Consider the following 25,931-nt stretch of genomic DNA (forward strand, 5'->3'; position numbering starts at 1 on the left):
GTGCCACCTAGTGGCAGTAGAGTATAATACAGTTAGCATTCCGTTGTAACCTTCAGTCCCTTTTTCCTATCTCCTTTCATTATTATGCTTGTTTGTTTTGCCTTACTGACCTGGATGCAGTAATAGCTCTTTGGAATATTGCCCTATGCCTTAGACCAAGGAGTTCTAATACTTCTTCATAAACTTCTCTCTGAATATAGTAACAATTTGTTTTCTTTGTCTCTGAGAACAGAGTGTAAGCCCATGCATCTTTAAGAAAGCAAGATTCACTTAAAAGCAATCAAAAATAATTCTAGGTTCCCGCTGGCTATCAGTTCAGTTTGACAAGATAGACATTTGAAGATAAAGTTGAGTGAAGTAAAAAGAGCTACCTGTGGTCAGCCATGGTCTGGTTCTTAGCCTTGCTGTGTCTGAGATACGGCTCCCTTTCCTCTCAGGGGCCAGTCCCAGTGTCTGGATCCCCTTTACTTTGAAGGCTCTTCATTTATATACTCCAGGTACTTATGATGTGTTTGTATGCCAACCTGCTCATTAAAATATGAGCTAGACAGGTATCTTTGGTATGAGAATCTTGACAATAATGTTCACACAAGTGTATTATCCTGGGAAGTGATGACTTCACTGTTTCTGTGCCAATATAATTGACACTGGACACTATCTTTAATGGAAAGGCTTAATTTGCTAGAGCTGTAGTTACTTTCTGTAGTATTTAAAACTTTCATTTTATCCTGTTGAATGTATAATTGTTTACCTTCTCCACTCATTTTTTTTTATATCCTGCTGTAGCTGGTCAAGTTAAGCTTGTAAATACTCCTTATTGTGGACAAAATTATTATTTTATCAGACACTACCACCATCCCCTTTCCCAATTCAGGGTGACTGTTCCTCATTGAGGATCCCTTTAAAGTCTGTCTATCTTAGAGTTTTCTACTGCCATCACCATAATATCTGAGAGCTCTCCACATAAAATCAGAAGCAACAGCAAGGTCCCAGGTGGACTTCATTGAGTCTCTGACACTTCTCTTTTCATGGGGTTAGAATTCTGCTTTGGGTAGGGCTTTTTTGGGGTGGAGGGGAGGCAGAGTGTGTGGAGATGTGAAATTCTTGGGAGTAAAAGAGGTGTTTGAATTGTGTCACTTATAGTGGAAGGGCTTCCTCAAAGAGGAAGATTGTGCAACATTCCCTAAAGGTGGCCAAACTTTGGATTCACCTGATCTCCTCTGGAAGATTGTTCCATAGCCAGACCCCTCGACAGAAGATGCTTTGTCCTCTGCTCGTATGTGCTTCTTCTTGGGCTTTGGGATCTGCATTGTCTCAAAGGAGCATAGCTGTCATGGTGGTTCATAGACTGATGTTTGGTCTCTGATGTAGCAGGGGCTTGATCCATTAATTGTTTTGAAAATTAGAACCAAGGCCTTAAACTGGCATCAGAAACAGCCCAGGAGCTGGTGGACAGACTTGCATATTGTGTGATGTGGTCACGGGTCTGAGCCATGGAGAACGCAGGCAGCTGCAGTCTGTACCAGCTGGTGCTTGTGTATTTTTTTCACATTCAGCTTCAGATACCATAAACTACAGTAATCCATCATAGAAGTGACAAAAGCATGGATCACTGGGGCCAGGTTCTCATCCAGGAGGAAGGGACTAAGTTTCCTAGTAAGCTTGAGGTGAAAGATAGCATTTTTAAAAATTGATGTTACCTGGTCATCTGAGCTTACTGAGGGGTCCAGCCAGGTCCAGGGGCTTTGCAACACTTTGATGAATGGAGGCTATATGCATTTGATAGAAGGTGGAGACATCTTTCCCAGCTCTTCCAAGTATTTTCCCTTTCCAACCAGCATTACTTTGGTCTTGCTTGAATTTGGCTTGTTCCAGCTTCTCTTCATCCCAGAGATAATTTAGACATTTTGACATTTTAGTAGTGGCCATGGCTGCTTCAGTTGAGCATGAAATATTTAATTGAGAGTAATCAGCATACTGTGGGCAGCTAAGTCCATGGTGTCTGACTATCTCTTCCAATTGTCTCATGTCAATATTGTAGAGACGCAGAAATAAAAGACCCTGTGGGTAAGGGCCTTGGAGAGGAGGAGCAGTTACCCATTGCTGTTCTGAGTTCTGCTGGAGAGCAATGATTGGAACCACTGTATTGCTGAGGCTTCTACTATAGGTTGGTTAGTAATACCCTGTAGTCCACTCTGTCAGTCTAATTAGACCTTCGCTGTCCTGGCTTACTGTTAAACCTGAATAAAGTTGTTTGTATGTTTATCTTGGTGATTGCATTAAAAAATGGCAATTGAATTTAAATTCCAACGTATTGATAAATCCAATTGATATCACATATAATTTCTTGACAGACTGTGTCAAATCCATCAGAGTATACAGTGCAGTATGCTTTTGAGAGCAGTATCTGGGATTTATGGGAAAGCATTTAATTTCTAAGATTTGCAAGCATTTGGGGGAAAATAATGGTTTTTGTATTAAAAATTCTAGCAACACTCAGTTCCAATAAAATTTCCCACTGTTCATATAGAAGTCCCTGGTACATATTGTCCAACATTCCTGTATGACAAGTTAAAAAGTACATAATTAAATTCTAGATAAAAGGCCACATATAAGGAAGGGAATTTGTAAGCCTTCCTTTTGGGAAAATCTAGGCTAATATTACTTCCTATACACACATCATCTAGTGGCATTGTGACTCTCCTTTCAGTCAAGGAGGGCTGGACACAGCTAACCCAAATGCTCAGTGCATGGCCAGAACTGTTCCTCAGAATGGTGCAAGAAGTTTCCTCCAGAAGCTTAGCATATTGCTTTTCTCCTGTGGGGCTGTGCAGTGAGAACCTGAGCTCAGCACCAAGATTTGTACCTCTTGGTAGCTGTCCCAGAGTTGCCATTAGATGTCCAAGCCTTGCCCAATATATTTTGATGGCACTCTACAATCTACCTTTTCCAAAATTGTTCACGTTGCAAACTATTGCATATATTAGATCTCATAAAAAGTAAACATACTACTTTGGGGTACTATATAATTAATAACTGACAATAAGGGGTTTCATTTAAATAATGTGTCCTTAAAAGTCTCTGTAAACATGTTTTAGGCTTCTGCTCAGAATACAGGCACAAAATAATTATTTTGGTAAACAAGAAGTTTAAAAGTGGCAGATAGGTGATAAAGCTTGCGAGTCTACTTTGAAAATGCAGTTTATTTGAATACTAATGTATTTGGGCATTTGCTTTTCTTTCCACGGTACTTGAATCAATTGTTTTTTATTTGTTCACAGGATTACCTGGCACTGCTGCGGATCTAGAAAAAAGAAAGCTTATTTTTGGGAAAAACTTTATACCTCCAAAGAAGCCAAAAACTTTCTTACAGCTAGTTTGGGAAGCACTACAGGATGTGACTCTTATAATCTTGGAAATTGCAGCCATCATATCTCTGGGGCTCTCATTTTATCAGCCGCCTGGAGAAGGGAATGAAGGTAAAAACACTTTATAATAGTTATCTGTAAATTTCACTGGTGATGAGTTAAATGGTTTTTGTTTGTTTTCCTATGGTACTAACATGAGGGTTTTTTAGGTCAGCATTTTTGTTTTCTTCTAACTCCTAGGACTGTTACTTAATATCTGAGACCTAACATTTTTCTAAGGATACACAAACTTGCATTTTTCTTGCAGAGCTGTAAGAAGTTGCTGAATCCCAAGGCATGTATTAAAATATTTAAAGAAAAATCCTAACTTTCGTATAAAGCTTCTTTGAAAATGTCTTTAAAATTCTCTGTCATGGCTATTTGAGCTCAGCTTTTGGTTATGCATTTACTCATCTCGGAAGGTCATTTGCCAAATGATACAGAAGGAGTGTGTAATCAGTTTATGTGCCAGTTATCTCTTATCATCCAGCATAGATCCATAGGGGCAGATCCTCAGCTAGTGAATGGAGCTATGACAATTTTCACTAGCTGAGGATCTGACCCATTAATCACTCACTGCCTTTCTATAATTCTAATTTTTCAAAATATTTTGGCCATTAAGCTCCCAATAAGCCTAATTCAAAGAGAAACGAGAGAGAGTAGGTCATGATCCCATGCTTTACCTACAGGTCTTGTACTGCAATGTCCTACTGTGGTATTGGTAGAAAGTTTTAAATTGTTTGTGTGTCTGGAGAATTCTCTCTAATTCACATACATGGAAGAGTGGGTACTCTCCACATTTCCAAACTATCATGCCAGGCAAATGATGCAGGGTTTTTTTTCCCTTCTCTTATAGACCAGTGGAGCTGCACGAGACATGCTGTGCAAAATTATGTGAATGATTTGGCAAAAGCATAAAGAATGTCTTCCTCCAAATATAGTCTAGAAATGCTTTTTCATTTGTTTCACTGTCCTTTAAGGAAAGTAGCCAAAGACCTACCTTTCTTTTCCATGCACATGCATATACATATACGTAATATATACAGTGTACTAACACTGTGTACATATTGTTATAATTAATTATTCCTTTATATATAACTAGATATCCTTGTTGCATGCTAATAGCCTGCTCTTACTGGAATCTTTGGCAGTTTTGCCAGTGACTTTAATGGGAGCACAATTTGGGTCCTAGGTGAGAGAAAAGTTGGATAAATTTCTTTTCCAACTGAAACAAATCTTAAAGGGCTTTTTGCATTTTTAATACTATTGTCATATAGTTTGACATTGTGATATTGCTTGTATGAAGTATATATAAAACTAGGATTTGATCCTCCAAACTCTTTACTCGCACAAGCAGTCTTTACTTGCTTGAGTAAGGATTTACAGACTAGGCTCCCATTTTTATTAATAATTTTTTAAGAAAAATATCTTTGAAAATATACGTATATGCTTGATTATTTTTTTTTTGGTTGTGTGCTACCAAGCTATGAATTTTGCTTTGATATTGTATTTAAAATGTTCCTTTTCCCATGGGAATCAGTTACACGACTGAGATACAGAAGACATGCTGGAAAACTCAACAGCACAGCATGGGAAAATGGGTTCATGTTTTACCGTAACAATATTTCATTTAAATGTTCTTTAACATGTTTCCCTTCCCAAGGTTATTAGTAACATTTTGTTAGGAGGATTTGGCTATCTTTACATGGGGAAAATGTATCATGTTAGTAAAAGTGTATTAATCTGACCATTAAGGTACGTTGTAAGGCTCCCCTTTTTTCTTCAGACATTTAAAAATGAGGGGAAATTTTTTTTTGGGTGGGATATCTCAAATTACTGGACTTCTATAGAGTCATTAAATAAACAATTAAGGTGTTAAACATGATTTTTCTCTTAGTGTGGACAAGGGCAGCCATATTTAAAAACATGTTAGCTTGATCTTTAAAGCATAATGTCTCTGTCTATATTAGGTGTTGAGTAAAAAGAACTTCAGGTTTTTAAAAAAATGTATTTTTATAACCTAGTTAAGGCCCTTCATTTCCAGCTTTTATTTTTTCCCAAAGATTTTATCAGTGTTTATTTCAAAAACTAAAGAACGGGTGAAAATCAGTGCAAAAAATTAACTTCACAGTTTGCAGGGTAATATCAGGGTTATTACTGGGAGCAGGAGGACAGAAGAAAAAAAATCAAAAGAGAAAAGTAAGAGTTTATTGTTTATGAAACAATTACGTTCAAAAATGCAGTCAGATGCAAGGATGGCTTGCTGTTACATGAAAGAGACCAAGGCGCATAGGCAGGGAATAGTGCTTTAACAGAACCCCCATCCACAAATCATCTGTCATGTCACAGAGGTGGGCCACATGGGCTGGGAGCCAGGAGAGAGCAGATCCAAGTCACTGAGGCAGAGACCTGCCCGCAGCAGGGGCACTTTCCGCCCTGCAACTCAGCTCCATTCCCCAAAGCTGCTGGCAGATTGGAGTGACCATTCCCGCAGGGCTAGCTCCAGGCACCAGCATCCCAAGCAGGTGCTTTGGGTGGCAGTCTGCAAGGAGCGGCAGTCCGTGTGTTTTTGCCCCCAAGCAGTGTACCGAATTGCCGCCGTGGATGGTGGGGGCAGTCCGTGTGCCATTAGGGTGGCACCTGCGTTTCCACGGCGGCAACAATTCGGCAGCAGCTTCTATGTTCAGCTGTCAGCGGCGGCCCAGCTTCTGTCTTCCGGCTGAAGACAGAAGCTGCCTCCGAATTACCACCACCACGGAAATGCTAACAGCACATAGACTGCCCCCGCCGTACGCGGCAGCAATTCGATGTGCTGCTTGGGGCGGCAAAAACAGTAGAGCCGGCCCTGCATCCCAGCCAAGGCACAGGAAGGGGTTCTGACTGGCAAATGAGGCAGACGGGGGGCTTCTCTCCAGGCAGTGACACATTCCCAGGCCCATCATTGCGCCATCGTTCTTATTTGTGGAGTTTTTAGAAGTTTCCTTTACCTGTCTTCTGTCAATTGCCTGCCCTCATTTTCCCGAGATTTCCTTGGCAATGCTTTCCAAAGATCAGTGGGTGTAATAAGGATTTTATAATCAATGACTAGGATAATGGATGAGACTTCCCCGAGCAGAACAAGGATCAAAGTTTTACTCCTCTACTGAACCTTCCCAGTAACTTAATGTAGTAATTGAAATGGGAATTATCTGAAAGCAACAGGAACTACGAGAGCTGAGTGAGAAACAGAATTTCTGTCCAGTGGTAAATCCTATTTCAACGTTCATTTTTGTTCTTCGCTGAGGCAAAAAAAGTGAAAAATTTAAATTTTTCACAGGATGAAACATTCCAAAAAAATTTGGTTTGGAAATGGGAGTAGTTGTTTGGGTGCCTGATGCCTACATTGTTCCCTATGGACTGGGCTCCCTGGCCAGACTACATCTCCCATAATGAACTTGTAAGCATATGACTCCCATGATGCACCACACTGCCCGGTCAGTGTTGCATCAAGGAAGTTGTAGACCAGCCAGGGATCATGGCCAGTAGGAGAGAATGGAGGCATTAAACAGCTCCCATAATACACCACCACAGGAAAATGCAGTTTTAATGTTGAATTGACACAAAACAAAATGTACTGGATCAGTTTAACAAACTGTAATATTCCTGTTTGGATCTAAACAATATACTTTTCCTTTTAATGGTTCCTGATGGAAAACTGAAGAACTTCAGAAAAATTGAAATTTTCCACAGGAAAATGCTGATTTTTAATGGAAACTCCATTCTCAGTCAAAATATTTCTGCCAGAAAACACCCAACCAGCTCTCATGACTGTGCTGTAACTGGCATTAATGCTCCTTGCCTCTCCTGTTGAATTTGTAATAGAACATGTCACTATATGTAAAGTTACGGGTACAGTGGTAGTTTTAGAAAGTGTTTGTCATGTTATGATTCCCTTGGAATTAAGGAGCATGGGGAGTCATAGAGAACAGCCACAAGTACAATTGTCTGCTCAAGGCAGTAATTCAAAAACCAATGGGCTAACAATGGTCTTTTATTAGGGGTGAGTGAATGTGTTGGGCTGAAATTCAGACAGGTCTGAAACTCCATGCAATTCCTCCGCGGTACTGGAGTACAACATTTTGTATAGGTTTGAATCAGTTTGTGTAAATGAAATCCTGCTCCCTTCAAGCTTTGATGCTAGGTCTGCAGGGGCGTAACAGCTGTGGCAGACACTTGGCTGGGCTTCAGTGAGCATGAAGTACAGTATAATACAGTGGAAGTACAATGGATACCTGGACCTCTCTGTACATATTATAGGTACTAATATAAAGAGAAGGATTTTTAGAACAATAGAAAATCAATGATGCATCATTCCTTCCAGACATTTCAGAGTTCTATTAGTGAAGTGTCTTTTCATGGCTGACATTTAGGTTTCTTTAATTCAGAAGTCAGTGGTTTTATTTTCTCCTTTGCAGGCCAGCTAGTTTATGGGAAGGGTCTTTGCTCTGGTTTTCTACCACTAGAGCACATTTCAGAGATTTAAGGGGTGGCAGGTAGAGGAGAATAGAGGCATCAAGGGAAAGATCAGCAATGACACACAGTCTGATGAAAATCCAGGGACTACACTGAGGTTTTTATCCACTGCTCTGCCTTATACATGTGCAAGGGAATGAAGTTCACACACTTCTCTGAGCGCTGTCTACAGTCAGGCTAGATTTGGTCCAAATATATACCCACTTCTGGGGGTTTTAGCTATATTGGTGACTCAAACACGCTTTCACATCAATCTTGTCTGGTCTTGGGGTCCCATGAACAATTATTTCTGTCCTAGTCCCCAGTTCGCTCTGCCTAAAGAGTCACTTCTACTTCCCTCATATCCAGATGGAGTTAAAAAGGTGACCCTGTCATAAAGAATCAGCAAGAAACAGCCAGCATTACCCAGCATGGCTTCAACACGTGCTAATAATGTTCTGCCCCAGAGAAATCTCTGGGAGGCTCATTTCCCTGACTACTCAGCATGCAGGGGATGTATGCAGGCTGCTCTCTCGGGGCCAGTGCAAAGATGTTTCACGCCCTAGGTGAAACTTCCACCTTGCACCCTCCCCCGCCCTGCGCCCCCACCCTGAGTTGCCCCCCTTGCAGCAGCTCTCCGCTCTGAGGCATCCCTCTCCCTGCCCCAGCTCACCCCTGCTCCGTGCACGAGCACCCCGAGCACACCGTGGCCGCTTCACTTCTCCCATCTCCCAGGCTTGCGGCGCCTAAGCCCTACCCCAGCTCTCTCCGCCTAAATGCTGGTGGCGACCGGGGCGGCTGAAGATCCAGCTGCCGCGGTCACTGCTGAAGAAAATGGTGCCCCCCCAAATGCCAGCACCCTAGGCAACTGCCTAGGTCGCCTAAATGGTTGCAACGGCCCTGTGCTCTCTCCTTTATGTTTGGAAGGAAATAGCCCTGCATCATCTGGCTTCCTCCCCCACAGGGAAGAATTATGCCTAGGCTTTACAGAGGGAGCCATACACTTCCATTCATTCCCCTAAATCCAGAGGCTGTGATAATCCCTAGCTCTTGACAAGCGAGTGTGAGAGAGGAGGGAAACAGAAGGCTCTCCACTATGCACCTACACAAATGCCAGGGACAATCTGGCCATGAATTGTATAATTTTTTCCCATCTTTGGTTGCCCCCACTTTCCCCTTCCCCCAAACCCACCACCAGCAACAATCTTAAACTAACAGCTGTTGCTTTATTTGTTATATATTTGCTTTAGTACTTGCACATCACAGGCTTTTGAAGTCTCTCATTTCTCCAGTACCAAATTCTTATTGATCTTTTTCTTATAGTTATTGCTAAGACTACAAACTTATATTGAGTTTCCAAGAGGTAAACTCTCAGTAGACTCTGTTCTCTCTGACGGTTTGTGTGAGTTTTCATTTCTCAGACGTAATCAACTTATTTTTAAGTTGTGTAAATGCTTGCTGGGGAAGTCTTGAACTAGATTCTCGTGTAATCTAACACGTCTGCCTTGAAGAAACAAATACTTGTGATTTAGGCAACCACTTAAACATCAATACCATGCAGTCAGACAGTGGGAGAAAAAAGCTCATTAAAACCAACTACTGTATTAGAATGTATGCAGTATCGGCCAACATGAATACATTATTATATATTTTATTACCTTAGCACCTTGGAGCCCTTGTTGTCAACCAGGACCCCTTTATCAATAAAGACCTCATCTGTGTCATCCTTAAACAAGTTAAAATAGGTCCCAGTGGATAAAAAGTTAATGAGAGTTGTTGAAGGGGAAAAAAAGTGAAGGCAGTAATTAATGAGCCATTTCTTTAGCCTGTGATTAAATAACATCAAATAAATAAACCAGCTGGGAATTCTGAGCATCCCCTAAGGAATTTCAGTTCATGTAGTTGGAATTGATGCACAAAGTGTTTAAGTGAATTAAGATTGAAATTACAGTAATCGAATTTATAGAGCATTACCTTCTCTTCACACAGGCAATCAACATACAGGGTTTTCCCATAGTGTGTAGCATTTTAATTTTACTAAAAGGATCGCATAGTGGTCAAAACATGAGGAAACTTTAAATCACTTGAATTAAAGGAGGCTAGTTACATGCTTAAAATTAAACATGTGTTTCAGTGTTTGCTGAAATGAGGTCAGAGTACTCAGAACCTTGTGGGATCAAACTCATATTCTAGGATTAGAGAACCAAAGTTTCAGAGACTGATGCAAAATACTTAGTGTTTTCCATCCATTAAAACAAATTTCTGATATTTATTAATATAAGAATAAAAAAGTAAGTTCCAGTGCTCCAGCTGAGCACTGGAACTTACCAAGGGAGCTTGTCACATCCCCATTGCTGGAGGTGACTAAGAATAGGTTAGACAAACATCTGTCAGGAAGTCTAGGTATACTTAGTCCTGCCTCATGTGGGGGCATGGACTAAATGACCTCTTGAGGTCCCATTTCTATGATTCTGTAATGATTGATTAGTGTATGAGTGAATCAAATATGGAGTACATAAGATTGGTACACTGAAGAAATTAACCTTCAAATCTGTCTTTCATATAAAACTCTAATCTGTTCTTCTCTTCAGTCTTCTGTTTCTCATTTGAAAGTATTGACTGCGTAAAAATAACTTTATACTCTTTATTTTATAAGGCCAGTATTAATGTTGTTCCAAAATACCACCTAAATCATACATATATTCATATCATACTCTTTGGCCAAATCCCCCCAGTATCGATGCTAACTTCAGGACCCATTTTACTGATTCCACAGCATACAAATCCTCTATAGACTATGTAGATACTGAAGGAACTCTACATCTATGTTGTTAATGTGCAAGTTATAATTTTTTTTGTGCACTGAAAATCAATAGATGCTTCAAGTATCTTATCCACTAAATGGTGACTGCATGGAGTAAAATTAGAGGCCTTCCCATAATCTAAGAAATTATTTCTTGGGTTCATGGAAAATATGAAGTGTTGCTAAATTAAACGTAGAGAATTGCCTTATTTTAACAAACTCATCCTTAAGTGATTAGACTTTTAGCCTTAGAAATGTGTCTTATGAGTGACATCAGGGAAAATTAAAATTCAGCAACCCTGCTCAATGACTTTCTTATGAAAATTATTTCAGAATTTTGCCTCATATCAAGGAATGACCTGTTCTGCTTTGTACAGCCTGTAGTTTACAATTGCAAACAAACAAAAAAAAATGAACAAAATGTTGGATCAGATCACTCAAAATGTTTCATTTTTATTTCAACTTTTTTGACATTTGTAAATTAACAACTTAAATTTTTAAATGAAAAGTCACTTTGGCCCTAAAAAACAGAACTTTGTCCACTTGGACTTCCCCCCCCACACACACATTTTAAAAACAAACAAAACCCAAGTAATTTGTCTAAAACAACCCTTCTCTGAGAACAGTTTCAGTTTTGACAAATCTGCATTCTCTGACCAAAAAAAAGTTTAATCAAGAAGTCCTGACCACCTCTATGCATAAGCTTTCAGATGATAAGACTGGTCCATAGCAAGCCAGGGCCAAGAGGGAAGGGGATCTGGGAGGCTATAGTAAGACAGTAAAGAGATGACATCCAGAGGTCCTCCCAGACATATTTGGAGATATCAGCTGCAATTTCATGCATTTTAGAATATTTTAAAACATTTCAGAACAAACATTTTGTGCCCAATAAACTACATGTCCATCTGATATTTGCCTGGAATTCTGCAGTAGGGAAGCCTGCAGGGGGCAAGCTAGATTCTTTTATGATATCAATACATGAGCACCAAAACCCAACAAACGTTCCTGTGCATCTCCCATCAGATGCACATGGAAACTTTGTGCATATAAAATAATCAAAAAGCTAGAAACACTAAACAAGAACCCAATCCAGAAACAAAACAGCATATTTTTTCATTTGTTTTATAGCTAGAACTGCAAATCTCCTTTCCATCCCAGTGCCCCTTCACAGAACGTTCATACCGTAGAAAAATGTCTAGATTATTTTTAAAAAAAGTAGATATAATGTTCATAATGGTTTAGACACCTAATTTGAAAAGAAAAACTTAACTTGCCATCTAGCTTGTGTATATTTAGCTCTCTTCTCTTCTCTTCCAGTTTAATTTTCCTTTCTTTTCTGCTCTGTTGTCTCTCTCCATCCTATTGTTATCATCTCCCTCACTTAGCTCCAACCTTCATTGTCCCCTTCTCATCCACCCATCTTGAATCTCTCTCTCTACCACATTTGGAGATCTTTCACAAACCTCTCTCACTCCACGTCCATGCTGGGGTGCTTCTCCCAGTTTACTTCTCTGGGTCTGACAACTTTCTTATTTCCCTCTTTCCTATGGGCCTTTTCCTATCTCCCTGATATGTCCTTTGGTCCTTCTTGACCTAAGTCTGCTCTTTTTCTTTCTCCCTTACTTAGCCCTGAGGTCCCCCGGCCCCCTATCCCCCTATCTATCTCTTCCCTCCTCCCCATTCCCTGCTAAGGGACTTTCCGGGCTCCCTACTCCCAACTTGGACTGCATTTTTCAATTAGCCCCCTTGGGATGCCTTTTTGTTGAGTTTCCATTCCCACTTCTTGGGATTTTGTCTTCTTCCACAGTTCCACTTCTCCTTCAGCACCACTGCATTGTCACTAATTTATTGCAGTCACTCAAAGAGGAATGTGTTGAAAAAGATGGGGAAGAGTTATCACTCAGCTACAAAATCAGCTCTTGAACTGCACAGTTAATTACTTTTTAAAATCCCACCCTTTGCTATAAAGTTATAATAGGCGAAAAACTGCGTTAGTAAAAGATTAGTACATTATACTTTAATCTCTCGGACCAGAATGCAAATCAGGCTGAAACCAGAGTTAATTAGAATCATTGCCTAAAAAAAGACTGAGTTTGTAATGTACAATTGTGGTCTCCACGCAATCTTATATTCATTTTTAAAAAAACTAAGAACAGATGGACGCTTACTGAAATAGAATGGACGGTGTATTCCAAGGGACCAGTAGGTCAATATCTAGCATTTTCCCTTTTTATCACATTAACTCTATTTTCAATGGAACGAAATAGTAAAACATGCACATGTATATGCATTTCTCCTCTTTATAAGGATTCTCTAGTGAGGACTCCTGTCTTCCACTGGATAATCCTTTTTTTAAAAGCTTAAGTGTACCCATATGGATTGAAAGTTGAATGTTGTTGCATTCTTTTCTCAAGGGCCTAATAGAATGCCTAATTTTAAACATGTATGTACATTCTTTTAGTTTTAGACATTTTGTCTCAAAGGTCTTTTTTTGTTGTTGTTGTTGTTGGTTTCTCTGTAGAAGATGTGACAAAGTCTCATCTTCAGAGTTATGTCACTCACAAAAAACAAAACAAAAAAACCCCTGCCTTTTTAGGCACGTAGGGTTATCTGCTTTCTATGATGGAACCCTTATAATTTGTTGTTCTGATCTGGAAACACTAATATATATGAATTATCTGTGTATGGGGGCTTTGTTTTCTGCATTGTACACTTGAAATTCATAGGTAATACTGAACAACACAGCACCTATTTTTGAAACAACTTGGTGGCAAAAACATTTCAGATTAAAAAATCTGACAACTCTGCAATCAACTAGAAGTGAAGGCAGGATCTGAAAAGCAAACTACACTCTTAAGCAAATCCTCGAAGCGATTTATTTATTTATTGTATTTAACAAAAGAAATGTATTGAGCTGCTGTCACTAAGAACCACATCCTGCTTCAGCCAGTCCCAGCCTATGGAGGAAGGAAGCTAAACTGAGGGACTTGGAGCAGGCTAGGCAGCAAGCAGAGACTCCATCCATGGCTTGCTGCAGGGCCACGTGCAGTCAGATGGTGAGTGGAGATGGGTGGGGGGCAACCCCTTTCCCATTTCAAGACATAAAAACAGGCAGGAATTGGACACAATGGCAGAGGGGAGCGGGCACAGGTCTCTTGCTCCATAGAACCCTCACATGGAAGCAGTCCAAATGATCAGCGGGAGAGCAGCTCCTTCCCCATTTCAGGCCATAGAAACAGGGAGGAATTGGGCCATGGTGGCAGGGGGGAGCAGGCACTGGTTTGCTGCTCCATGGAAGCCCCCATGTGTTCAGCTTGGAGACCTGTTTAGAAAAAAACCAAAAAGCAATTCCCTGCCGCAACTGGAAGGTAGCAGGGAGAGGGAGGGGGCATAAATAGTGTTCAGCTCCGTCCACATGTATATTCAAAGGACGCCATCATAGGACCTAATCACATCAGCCACATCATCAGGGGCTCATTCACCTGCAGATCTACCAATGTGATATATGCCATCATGTGCCAGCAATGCCCTTCTGCCATGTATATTGGCCAAACCGGTCAGTCTCTACGCAAAATAATAAATGGACACAAATCAGATATCAAGAATTATAACATTCAAAAACTAGTCGGAGAACACTTCAACCTCCTTGGTCACTCAATTATAGACCTAAAAGACACAATTCTTCAACAAAAATACTTCAAAAACAGACTCCAATGAGAAACTGCAGAACTGGAATTAATTTGCAAACTGGACACCATTAAATTAGGCTTGAATAAAGACTGGGAGTGGATGGGTCATTACACAAAGGAAAAACTGTTTCCCCATGCTAATTTTTCCCCTGCTGTTAGTCTCACCTTCTTGTCAATTGTTTGAAATGGGCTAACCTGATTATCACTACAAAAGTTTTTTTTCTCCTGCTGATAATAACCCACCTTAATTGATTAGTCTCATTAGAGTTGGTATGGCAACATCCGTTTTTTCATGTTCTCTGTGTATAGGGAGACCAGATGTCCCCGATTTTATAGGGACTGTCCCAATTTTTGGGTCTTTTTCTTATATAGACTCCTGTTACCCCCCACACTTTATCCCGATTTTTCACATTTGCTGTCTGGTCACCCTATCTGTGCATATCTATCTTCCTACTGTATTTTCCACTGCATGCATCCGATGAAGTGGGTTTTAGCCCACAAATGTTTATGCCCAAATAAATTTGTTAGTCTTGTGTGTGCCACAAGTACTCCTCATTCTTTTTGCTGATACAGACTAACACATCTACCACTCTGAAACCTGTCTGTCAGCAGTCTGTCTGTCTGCAACATTAACACAAGTGTTGGAATGTAAGGAAATTGGCAGGCAGTGATGAATTCTAAGAACTGTAACTTGCTTTTTGTTATACTGAAACTGCATTCCAAGTCCTCCTGCATTTGTGACCCTCAGAAAGGACTTAAAACAAGAAGCAAATGCTTGTATCTTTGTTTTTATCCTGGAGGAAAATTCTAGGCCACATTCATCCCCAGTAGAATTCCACTGAAATCACTTACACCAGTGATTAATTTGGTCTGTTGCCATTATTTTCTGAAGCTGATAAGGAAACTTCAATCTAAGGAACTGACTCCAGTACATGTAGTCTAACAACATCTCAGGGTGAAGAGCTTTGAAGGTGCCAGATATAATGAAATCAAAACAAAACAGGAGCCCAGTTTAAACTCTTAGCTTCCTTGTCACTGTTTGATTTGCTGCAGCAGGAAGGGGAGGCACAATGGCTTAATTATTCTGGTTTGCAATATATTGTAAACTATCTTAACCAGCAAATACTTGGTCAGTTGAATATTTTTTAGCATCTGTGGGCAGCCAAAGAAACACATTCTATTAATATTAGTGATGTATAATAAAACAATTGCTTGAGAAATCAGTCAGCAAATCACAAATGCTGTGCTTTGATTTATTTTAATAGCTTTGTTGAAATGAACATCAGTTCCGCCTGTGGAGAGTGAGGAGGCTACCTTTTACAGAATTGTTTTGCACCGCTTTGGCAGTTTCTCTTTTATATACAACTTCCCTGCAAAATAATCTTTGTTAAAACATCTTGTTTTAAAGGGGAACATTAAAAAAAGTAATATATTTGGAAACAAGCACATTTTGTGTGTCAAAAAAGCCACAGTGTGATACAGCAACATGGGCATCTATTAGAGACAATTAATGTCACCCTGTAAACCCTGGTTAATGATTTTGTTCTCTAAGTAGAGAGGAAGAGAATAGGGCTTTGTTTACAAGGATTTACGGAGCAAAGTCCCTGCTATACAGACTCTAAGGATCTGGTTGTGTTGATGAGGTATTTGGTCTGAACCAACTATGTATTCGTTTTTAATGTTTTAATGAAGTTCTCACTTAGGAATGGCTCCTGTCGGGGTCAAAGTGGTTTGATGCTAGTAGCTGCTTGTGTTTAAATTGGTTAGTTTCTCTGTCGGTTCTTTGAATCATTCTCCCGTGACATCCAACTGCTAACACTAGCTACTCAGAGAAATCCCAGATCCTCTGCCCCCAAAGGTGCAATGTACTCCAGTGTTACCTTAAACCACTGTTTTGGAAAACAAATAGGTTTATTTACGAGAGAGTACATATTTAACTAGAAGCAAGAGAGAGTCAGGGTTGCTGGATCAATTTCTATAGTAGGAGTGCTGAGAGCCATTGAACCAAACTGTAAACCCTGTATATAGTAGAAACCACTTCAAGTAAAGGGCTGCGGCAGCATCCCTAGTTCCAGCACTTATGGGGATAGTGGTGGAAACATGGCTACAATACATCACAAGATCATAAAAACTTTCCTATCTAATAAATTAGCCCCCCCACCCACGCCCAAAGTTTTGTTCATTGTAGAGCTGGCAGGTTTCACAAGAACCAGGATCCAGATTTTCATGAATCCCTTCCACTCCACAAAGGGTTTACTCAGTGAATAGATACATAGTGCTTTTCCTCTTCCTGTGTTACACTGAAACAAGCCTTTTTATCTTTAAGTTGTTTCCATTGGTTTCCTCTGACGAGTTTCCATTGAGAATCTTGTTACTGAGCAAGGCTGAACAATTGAGCCTTACATTGCATGACCAGTTAAATGAGGCAGGATTACAACCTTCTCCTGCCTAAATAGGCCATTACCAAGACACATTACCACTGGTGACTAATTTCTTCTCCAAATCCATAAACATACTTTCAATGTAGATACATGATTCCTTAGCTATTACCTGTACATATGTCTCACAATGATTATGAATTTTGAGAAGTCACAAGTTTTCAGTAGGCAGCTCACATGTTATGGATAATATCCTGTAAGACATATGTTTGGTGAAATGAGTTTGTCAGGTCTGAGGTGAGAATTGTTTGCAAAGAATAGGAGACCCTTTTTCAAGGGCCTATGTCACAATTTCCATGAGCCTCTGTGCTTCCTGGTTCTCACTGGGACTAGGAGTGGAAGTGATCCTGTGATATTGGTCTCGAGGCATTTACCACCTGGCTGTAAATAGGAAGTACTGGAAATCTCACAAAAGATGCTGATGAAATTCTGACCCTACTTAAATCAATGGCAAAGCTCCCATTAATTATAGCTGGGATAGGATTTCACCTGCTGTTCTTGTGTGATCTGCAGTTTGGTGTTGCAGAGTTGAGAGATTCCAGTAAGTATCCAAAATCTTGGCTGCTTTCCAAACCCAATTTTTTTAAACATGTTGACATTCACACATCACTGAGCTAGATTTATGTTTTTTGGAGCAGCAGAGGGTTACTTAAACTGTCTAGAATTGCATACATTATACATACCATGCTCTGAACTTCAATCTCTCTCTCCTTTGTAGGAAGTGCTCCCGGGCTCAGTGCCTAAGATAACATTTGTTACTCCTCTTGAAGGAGAATATAGAGATGATTTTAATCAGTGACTCTGCACACCTCCGAGGTTTGTTTATCAGGGTATGTCTTCACTATGAAATTAGGTCGATTTAATAAGTCAATTTTTTAGAAATTGTTTTGATACTGTCGTTTGTGTGTGTCCCCAGTAAGCGCATTAAGTCAGCGGTGTGCATCCACAGTACTGAGGCTAGCATCGACTTTCGGAGCAGTGCACTGTGGTAGCTATCCCACAGTTCCTGCAGTCTCCGCCGCCCATTGGAATTCTGGGTTGAGCTCCCAATGCCTGATGGGGCAAAAACATTGTTGCGGGTGGTTCTGTCGTCAGCCTCTCCCCACCCCCCATGAAAGAAATTGCAAAAATTCATTTCTCACCTGTTTTCCTGGGTTACCCATGCAGACGACATACCACAGCAAGCCTGGAGCCCGCTCAGCTCACTGTCACTGTACATATCCTGCGTGCTGCTGACAGACTCGGTACTGCAGTGCTACACAGCAGCAGCTCCTTGCCTTTGCAAGTTGGCAAAGACAGTTAGCAGTCATACTGTACCGTCTGCTGCTGTCTCCTTGGTTGCTCCTGGCCGGCCTCGGTGAGGGTGCTCGGGGGTGCCTGGACAAAAGTGGGAATGACTCCACAGGTCATTCTCTTCTTTAATTTTTTCTAACGGAGATTCAGTCCTGCCTGGAATATCAGGCAAGCCTACTAAAGAACCAGAGAAGCAAACGTCCGGTCCAGGTCAGAGCCCCAGACATCCTGCAGAAATGATGAGCTGCACGCCATTCTAGGGGGTGCCCCTATAACTACCCCACACGTTGCTTCCCTCCTCCCCTACCCCTCCTGGGCTGCCTGGGCAGTTATCCCCCCATTTGTGTGATGAATTAATAAAGAATGCATGAATTTGAAACAACACTGACTTTATTGCCTCTGCAAGCAGAGATCAAAGGGGGGAGGGGAGGGCGGTTAGCTTCGGGGGAAGAAGAGTGAACCACCATCCTGCACATGCTCAGCCTATTGTTGAACTGTTCCTTACTACTGTCCAGGCTTCATGAGCCATGGGAGCAAGGGGCTAGGCTGGGGAAGATGCGACTGCATGATGCTGCCAACTGGGAGAGCAGCCTGAGGCAAAAGCCTCCAGCTGACATGATCTTCCAGGCAGGACTGAATCTCCATTACACAAAACTTAAAGAAGAGAATGACCTGGGGAGTCATTCCCATTTTTGTCCAGATGCCCCCGTCTGACCTCACCCAGGTCAGCCAGGAGCACCCATGGGACGACGATGGCTGCTACCAGTCATACTGCACTATCTGCCGTCCGCAAGGCAAGGGGATGCTGCTATGTAGCGCTGCGGTACCACGTCTGCCAGCAGCACTCAGGAGACATACGGTGACAGTGAAACAAGGCGAAAAATGATTTTTTGCCGTTGCTTTCACAGGGGGGGGGGCTGATGACATGTATCCAGAACCACCTGCGACAATGTTTTAGACCCTTCAGCTCAACTCATAATTTAAATGGTTGGCAGAGACTGTGGGAACTGTGGGATAGCTACAGTTGTCAGTCACCCCTCCCTCACTGAGAGCAATGGCTGAGAATTGTTTTGCGCCTTTTTTTCTGCGCAGATGCCATAGCACGGCAAGCATGGAGCCTGCTCAGATCACCGCAGCAGTTATGAGCACTGTAAACAGCACGCACATTATCCTGCATTTCCGTAGTTTGTTCATGAGAAAGTTATGCAAGACAATATCAAAAGCTTTACTAAAGTCAAGATATACCACATCTACCACTTTCCCCCCATCTACAAGGTTTGTTACTCTGTCAAGGGAAACTATCAGTTTGGTTTGATACAATTTGTTCTTGACAAATCCATGCCTACTGTTACTTCTCACCTTATTATCTTCTAGATTTTTGTAAATTGATGGCTTAATTATTTGTTCCATTATCTCTCCAGGTACTTGTCTGTAATTCTCCAGGTTTTCCTTATTTCCCCCTTTTATAGATGGGCACTATATTTGCCCTTTTTCAGTCTTCTGGAATCTCTCCTGTCTTCCATGAGTTTTCAAAGATGATCGCTAATGACTCAGATATCTCCTCAGTCATTAGGCCTTGACAAATTTTTTTGTCTAATGCCACCTGAGGACAGATCCAGGTGCACTATGAAGGACATAGTATAAAATCTCAGATACTTTTGATAAGAAAAAAGCATCTCTCATTGCTGAAGTGAAGTTTACTGACTCTGGTTAGTAGGACAATAATATTTCCTGAATCTGATTCCAGTCTTAATATGCTCTTTATAGCAGGTAGTGTCTTTTTGTTCTATGTTTGTACACTGCCTGGCAGAAATGGATCCTGGAACATGACTGGCACTCCCAGGTGCTATGGTAATACAAATAATAATAATAATGAATTTTTTACTTTTAATATCTTCAGTCTTCTTGTAACTATTCTATGCAGTCTCTTTTGCTTTTGGTCATTTTTCAACTTTGTGAATGCACAAATTAAGTTCTCGCAACTATCTGTAGAAATTTTGGTCTGTCAGATTGACAGGAAATAGTGGTTTTTCTATTATCATAATGACTTTAATTTTGTTAAATTTATCATGTTAGTATTTAGATAATTCTGAATGTGTTTATGAAAATAAAACCTCAGCTTTTCCTTTCTAAAAATAGTACGTGTTGCTGAAGTAAAAACATTTTTATTTGAGTATAAATCAATAAAAAGTCTGACTGTCTCTTACACTAAAGGGAATCCTGATCCTCAGAATAATATTGTTTTGCATTTACTACTCTTTCCTTTTATGTAAAGTACAATTTAAAAATAGCCTCTAACACATCCACTTGTGATTTTTTACCTACTATGAGCTCATCGATGCTGTTCTCCTTGGCAAAAATCCTATTGTTGAAATGAATTAATGAGCATTTTTCCGGAGCAAGGATTGTGAATTCAGGTCTTAAGTTTTGAAATAGTTGCTTTTCTTAGTTGGCCTTTGTTTAGTTGCTTTTGATGTTATCCCTTTTTCATATGTTAAATTCAGTTTATTTGGGGTCACTGGCCACTAGGTTTCTGACTGTGTTTTGCACGTGGTGGTATCATGTCTGATAGGGAAGCATCTACAGGTTTTGTAGTTTGGTTCAGATATTTAGACTTAATTGGGATAGAAATTCCATTGTGACTAACAAGTGCCTTTCTCATGAGGTTTCCTGTCCTTCCTGGCTTCTTCCAGTATGGAAATAACATGCCAAGGTGCCGAGTATCCACAATACTCATTGAATTCAATGGACATTCTACGTATCTCTGGGTTTGACTCTCTGAATATAGCTGTTCTCACAGAATTTGGTATTTTGATTTCTGGTCCTTTCTGGAATGAGGTACAGAAGAATTGAAGTGATTTTATAAAAAGCTAAATTGTTTTTTTTTAATCTTGAAAAGAAAATATTCTGAATTAAGTTGTCCCAATCATTCAGCAAATATAAAATGCTCTTCCCTTTTACTTTATTTTCTGTATTTGTTAAAATGATCCACCATGAGATTACAAAAAAACCCACACATGCTTAGCTTTGCTGCATATTTCCCCCCCAAAAGGCCTAGCTAATTGAGGTACCTGCGAGCACCCAGTCTTGTTGTGACCATCCATCTCATTTCACTGAGAGTGCTTTATTCAGATCTTCCCCTGGATCATGCATTTACTATTCTCGTGCATAAAAACTTGCCAGTTGTCTTAAAAAAACCCCCAAATAACCTTACCTCAGCAATTGCAGTATTCCCTAGGTATACTTTATAACAAGTATAGAGCTGTATATCACTCACTCACTCATGCCTGTCACCCCAATCGGGGTATGGGCCGCCAACCACAGATCTCCAGAGTCCTCTGTCCTGGGCCATTCGCTCTAGCTGGTTCCAGGTATAGCCCATTTTTTTGCTATCAGCCTGAAGGGTAACACTGAAAATGCAGAGTTGAATTTATATATTTAGGAAAAGTTGGCAAATTTCTAAGGTTGACAACTTTTAATGCAAACACTGACTTTACAATATCCTTAGATTTCTTCATTTGTGTTTTATTTATAATATCTTGTTTGCACTGGCATCATGATGACAATTTCTGTTGCTTTTTGTATATGTTCATATATAAAAGGCATCCCCTCTGTTTCTATTTTTTCATTCATAGGCAACTGGTATCCATTTATATTAGCATTCCAGTTATGTGATTCATACCCCTGGAGGTCTCTGAGATCATACTTTCTGACAGTATAATTAATTTAATATGATACATGTAACATATGTCATTCTGTTCAGCTGTTTTATGGTCCAGAAATTTGCCAGCATAGCCACGTTGGTTAGGAATGTGAAGAAAATCAAACCCATAAATGATGTAGCTATGCAGGCAGGAGCCCTAATACAGACGTTCGGGCTGGCCAGAAAACTAGAATTCAGTTTAATGAAAAATTTGAGTTTTTTGGTGTAAGAACATAGAAATGGCCATGATGGGTAAGACCAATGGTCCATCTAGCCCATTATCTTGTCTTCTGACAGTAGCCAGTGCTAGAAGCTTCAAAGGGAATGAACAGAACAGGGCAATTATTGAGTGATCATCCCCTGTAGTCCAGGCCCAGGTTCTAGCAATCAGAGGTTTAAGGACTCACAAGTCATGGTGTTGCATCCCTGCCCATATTGGATAATAGCCATTGATGGACCTATCCTCCAGGAACATATCTAATTATTTTTGAACCCAGCTATACTTTTGGCATTAACAACGTCCCTTAGCAATAAGTTGCCAAGGTAAACTGCATATTGTGTGACAAACTACTTCCTTGTGTTTGTTTTAAATATGCTGCCTGTTAATTTCATTGAGTGACCCCTAGCTCTTATGTTATGTGAAGGGGATAGATAACACATCCCTATTGACTTTTTCTACAGCTTTCATGATGTTACAGACCTCTATTTTATACCCTCTTTGTTATCTCTCTTCTGTCTGTCTTTTAATCTCTCCTTAGATGGAAGCTGTTCCATACCCCTAATCATTTTTTTTGCCCTTTTCTGCACCTCTTCCATTTCTGATTTTTTTTTTTTTGAGATGGAGCAACCAGAACTGCATGCAGTATTATAGGCGTGGCTGTACCATTGATTTATATAATGGCGTTAGGATATTTTCTGACTTTTTATCTATCCTTTCCCCAATAGTTCCTGACCACTGCACACTGAGCAAATGTTTTCAGAGACTATCTTTACTGACTTCAAGAGTCTTGTCTAATTTAGACTCCATCTTTTTATACACAGTTGGGATTATGTTTTCCAATGTGCATTACTTTGCACTTATCAACATTGGATTTCATCTGTTGTTTTGTTGCCCAATCACCCAGTTTTTTGAGATCTCTTTGCAACTCTTTGCATCAGCTTTGGACTTAATTGGACTGAGTAATTTATTATCATCTGCAAATTTTGCCATCTTACTCTTAACTCTTTTTTCCAGATCATTTATGAATACGTTGAACAGCACTGATCCTAGTACAGACCCTTGCGGGACTCTGCTATTCACCTCTTTCCATTGTAAAAACTGACAACTTATGCTACCCTTTGTTTCCTATCTTTTGAAAATTTACTAATCAATGAGAGAACCTTCCCTCTTATCTCATGACTCCTTATTTTGCTTAAGAGACTGTGGCGTGAGACCTTGTTAAGGGTTTTTTTACATTTTTGTTCATTCCACACTGGAACAAAACTGAGACATTTTGAGATTTCTCATGAAAAAGCCTGAGATTTTCACTCACTTGGGATGTGGGAGACCTGGGTTCAAGTCCCGATTCCATGTGGCATAGCTATACCAGAAAACATTTTGTAATGTAGACAAGGTTTTCCTGTACTCATCATTTCCACTGTGCTGTACATCATCAAATCTGAACATGAACTTTGCCTTCTTGATTGTTATTTTTCATTTCTTGTATAACTAACTTAGATAATTCAATGCTTACTGAGTTAAAAGCCATCTGATTATTTCACTGAGGTATTTTGACTAACTCAACATTTGTATTTGTATATGTAACTTGTACATTAGGTAATTATGTAAATCTGTTTATGGCTGTTTGTAATTGCAGAATGAATAATATATGAAAATATTTATACTGCAAACTTTGACTGGGCTGCATAGCAAGCATATGATTTACTGTGAACATAAGTGAAATTAATTGCTTTTATTTTAAAAATAAGTTTTTATGCACGTTTACAGTATAGTAGATTAACAGTATGTTATCTTGGTTTTTACTATATTTTTTCTGAAATGTTCATCAATGGTCTGCTCCTTGATGATGCAAGGCTCCAGGAGAATTGTATACAAGACAGTCATTTTCTAAAGTTGCCAGATTAGTCTACTTTGAGTCTCACCTTACCTTTTTTCCCCCTACCTGGGCATAATGTCTCTGTGAGTTATCATCTTTTTAACATAATAGCATCTGTCAGGCTTTGCTCATCCAATATTCTGCTTTCTTGTAAACTGACTTTTGTATTGCAATTTTCCACAATCTGCAAATATCATATATGATTTGCTTCTCCTGTAAGAAATAAATGAGAAGCAAAAGCAGAAAAATAAACTACCCCCAAAGACAACCAGAAACATATTTTAAATAGTCAAGGGAGTATTACTTTTCCTGATTGATCTGTGGTGCCATGAGACCAAATGCCTTATAAGTTTTTACAGAAAATGTTGCTGTTTGCATCATCTGCTGCAACTTTTCTACTGAGTGAAGGATGGTAGACAACTGGATGTATCATTGTTAAAATACAATTAGGATGAGAGAGAAGTTGAAAATAGCTGAGAGCTCTGTAGTTTTCTGAGAAGGAATGGCTTGATTCCCATTCTGCTTTACTAACTGAAATAATTTTTTTTCTATATTCGTTCATAAACATAAGATATATTCAGGGAAAATGGTCACTACAGGATGTCAATAATATTGGTGAGTTATCACCACTGCAATGGATACAGCAGTGTCGATTTAGCAGGTCTGGTGAAAACAAGCTAAGTCTATGGCAGAGCACTGTCCCATTGATGTCTGTACTCCACCTTGCTGAGAGGTGGAATGTAAGGCAGCAGGAAAGTGTCTCCCTTCAACACATACAGCGTAGATCCCACTGTAAGTCTACCTAAGTTACGTTTACTTCAGTTACGAAACTTACATAACTGAAAAATAGCATAACTTAGGTCGACCTACAGCTTCACTGTAGATCAGCCCTCAGGCTTCTGGCTCAACCAGACATAGAAAACCTGGAGTTCTGATTAGAGTTTCCCAATCAGCCTTTTTGAAACCATCATTGTTGGTGACACTATAGGAAAATGGGGTGAACTCAGTCATTGGAAAAATAGAGAATATAAATATATCCATTACATCCTAAAAAAAGTATCATGAAACAGTAAGGGTCTAATCCTTCTCTTAATGACTTTAGCGGGGGCAAAAACCCAGCATTTCAGCAGTGTCTTTTTAGAAAAGAAGTTTTCTCGAAAGCAGCAGTCTGTGAATCTTACTGAAAATGTTATGACGACTTCTAGAGCTGAGAGAATAAGTTTCAATAAATGTATTAGGTGAATTTCAACTCTTCCTCTGTTCACAAAAGGTGTGTGATCCAATGATTAAATATCAGATTAGTTATTTGGAACTTTTTTTCAAATTTATTTCCTGATCTGAATATTTAATATTTGAACTTTGAAAATGACTCTGTTGGTTAGTTATGTTACATTTCAGTGCTTTTTCTTTTGCTTCACTGGGTACCTTATATAACTAATTGAAACAGTATGAACTGAGAATTTCCAATGTTACGTTGAAATCAACATACAAATATCACTTTTGGTGAATATTCAAGCTTTAAATTTATGTTGTGTATTTGTGTTAGTAAACCTTTAGTGTTTGAATGGTTACAGAAACAACTGTGTGTCTCAAATCCAACACAATGAATTTCAGTCTGGTTACTACTTTAATGCAAATAACTAGAAAGTGTTTTTCACATTTGAATGTATCACGGAATATGAGAAGAGGTTTTCACCTCTAGTAATTTCTGTGACATCTCTGCAAATATGTGAATATGTAGGAACTAGTCATTGGCATTGTGAACCTTCTGTCATTCTGTCTTGTCCTGTGTCCTCAACAAATATCAAAAGCACGTCAAGCTCACGCCAGATGAACACACAAGGTACTTCAGGAAATGGTGTTGGTAATTCAGTAGGTGGCATAGTATCTTACAGACTAGCAGACTGATTTCAAGATGAACCTTTTAATATGAACAGGAACTATGTACAGAAACGAGGTGACACATTTTCTACTAATCTGTGCAGCTGCAGCCTGCAACGTCCCTCTCCTG

The 25,931-nt window shown here is 39.8% G+C and overlaps 1 protein-coding gene across 1 annotated transcript in view; it reads left to right on the forward strand.

The window, feature by feature from the left end:
• ATP2B2 (ATPase plasma membrane Ca2+ transporting 2) overlaps positions 1-25,931 on the forward strand; it is a 438,931-nt gene that overhangs the window by 215,474 nt on the left and 197,526 nt on the right. Inside the window, 1 exon segment of the mRNA XM_030569615.1 lies at positions 3,282-3,479. Coding sequence (XP_030425475.1) covers positions 3,282-3,479 — 198 coding nt within the window.

This window comes from Gopherus evgoodei, chromosome 7 (assembly GCF_007399415.2).
Source record: "Gopherus evgoodei ecotype Sinaloan lineage chromosome 7, rGopEvg1_v1.p, whole genome shotgun sequence".
NCBI lineage: Eukaryota > Metazoa > Chordata > Testudines > Testudinidae > Gopherus > Gopherus evgoodei.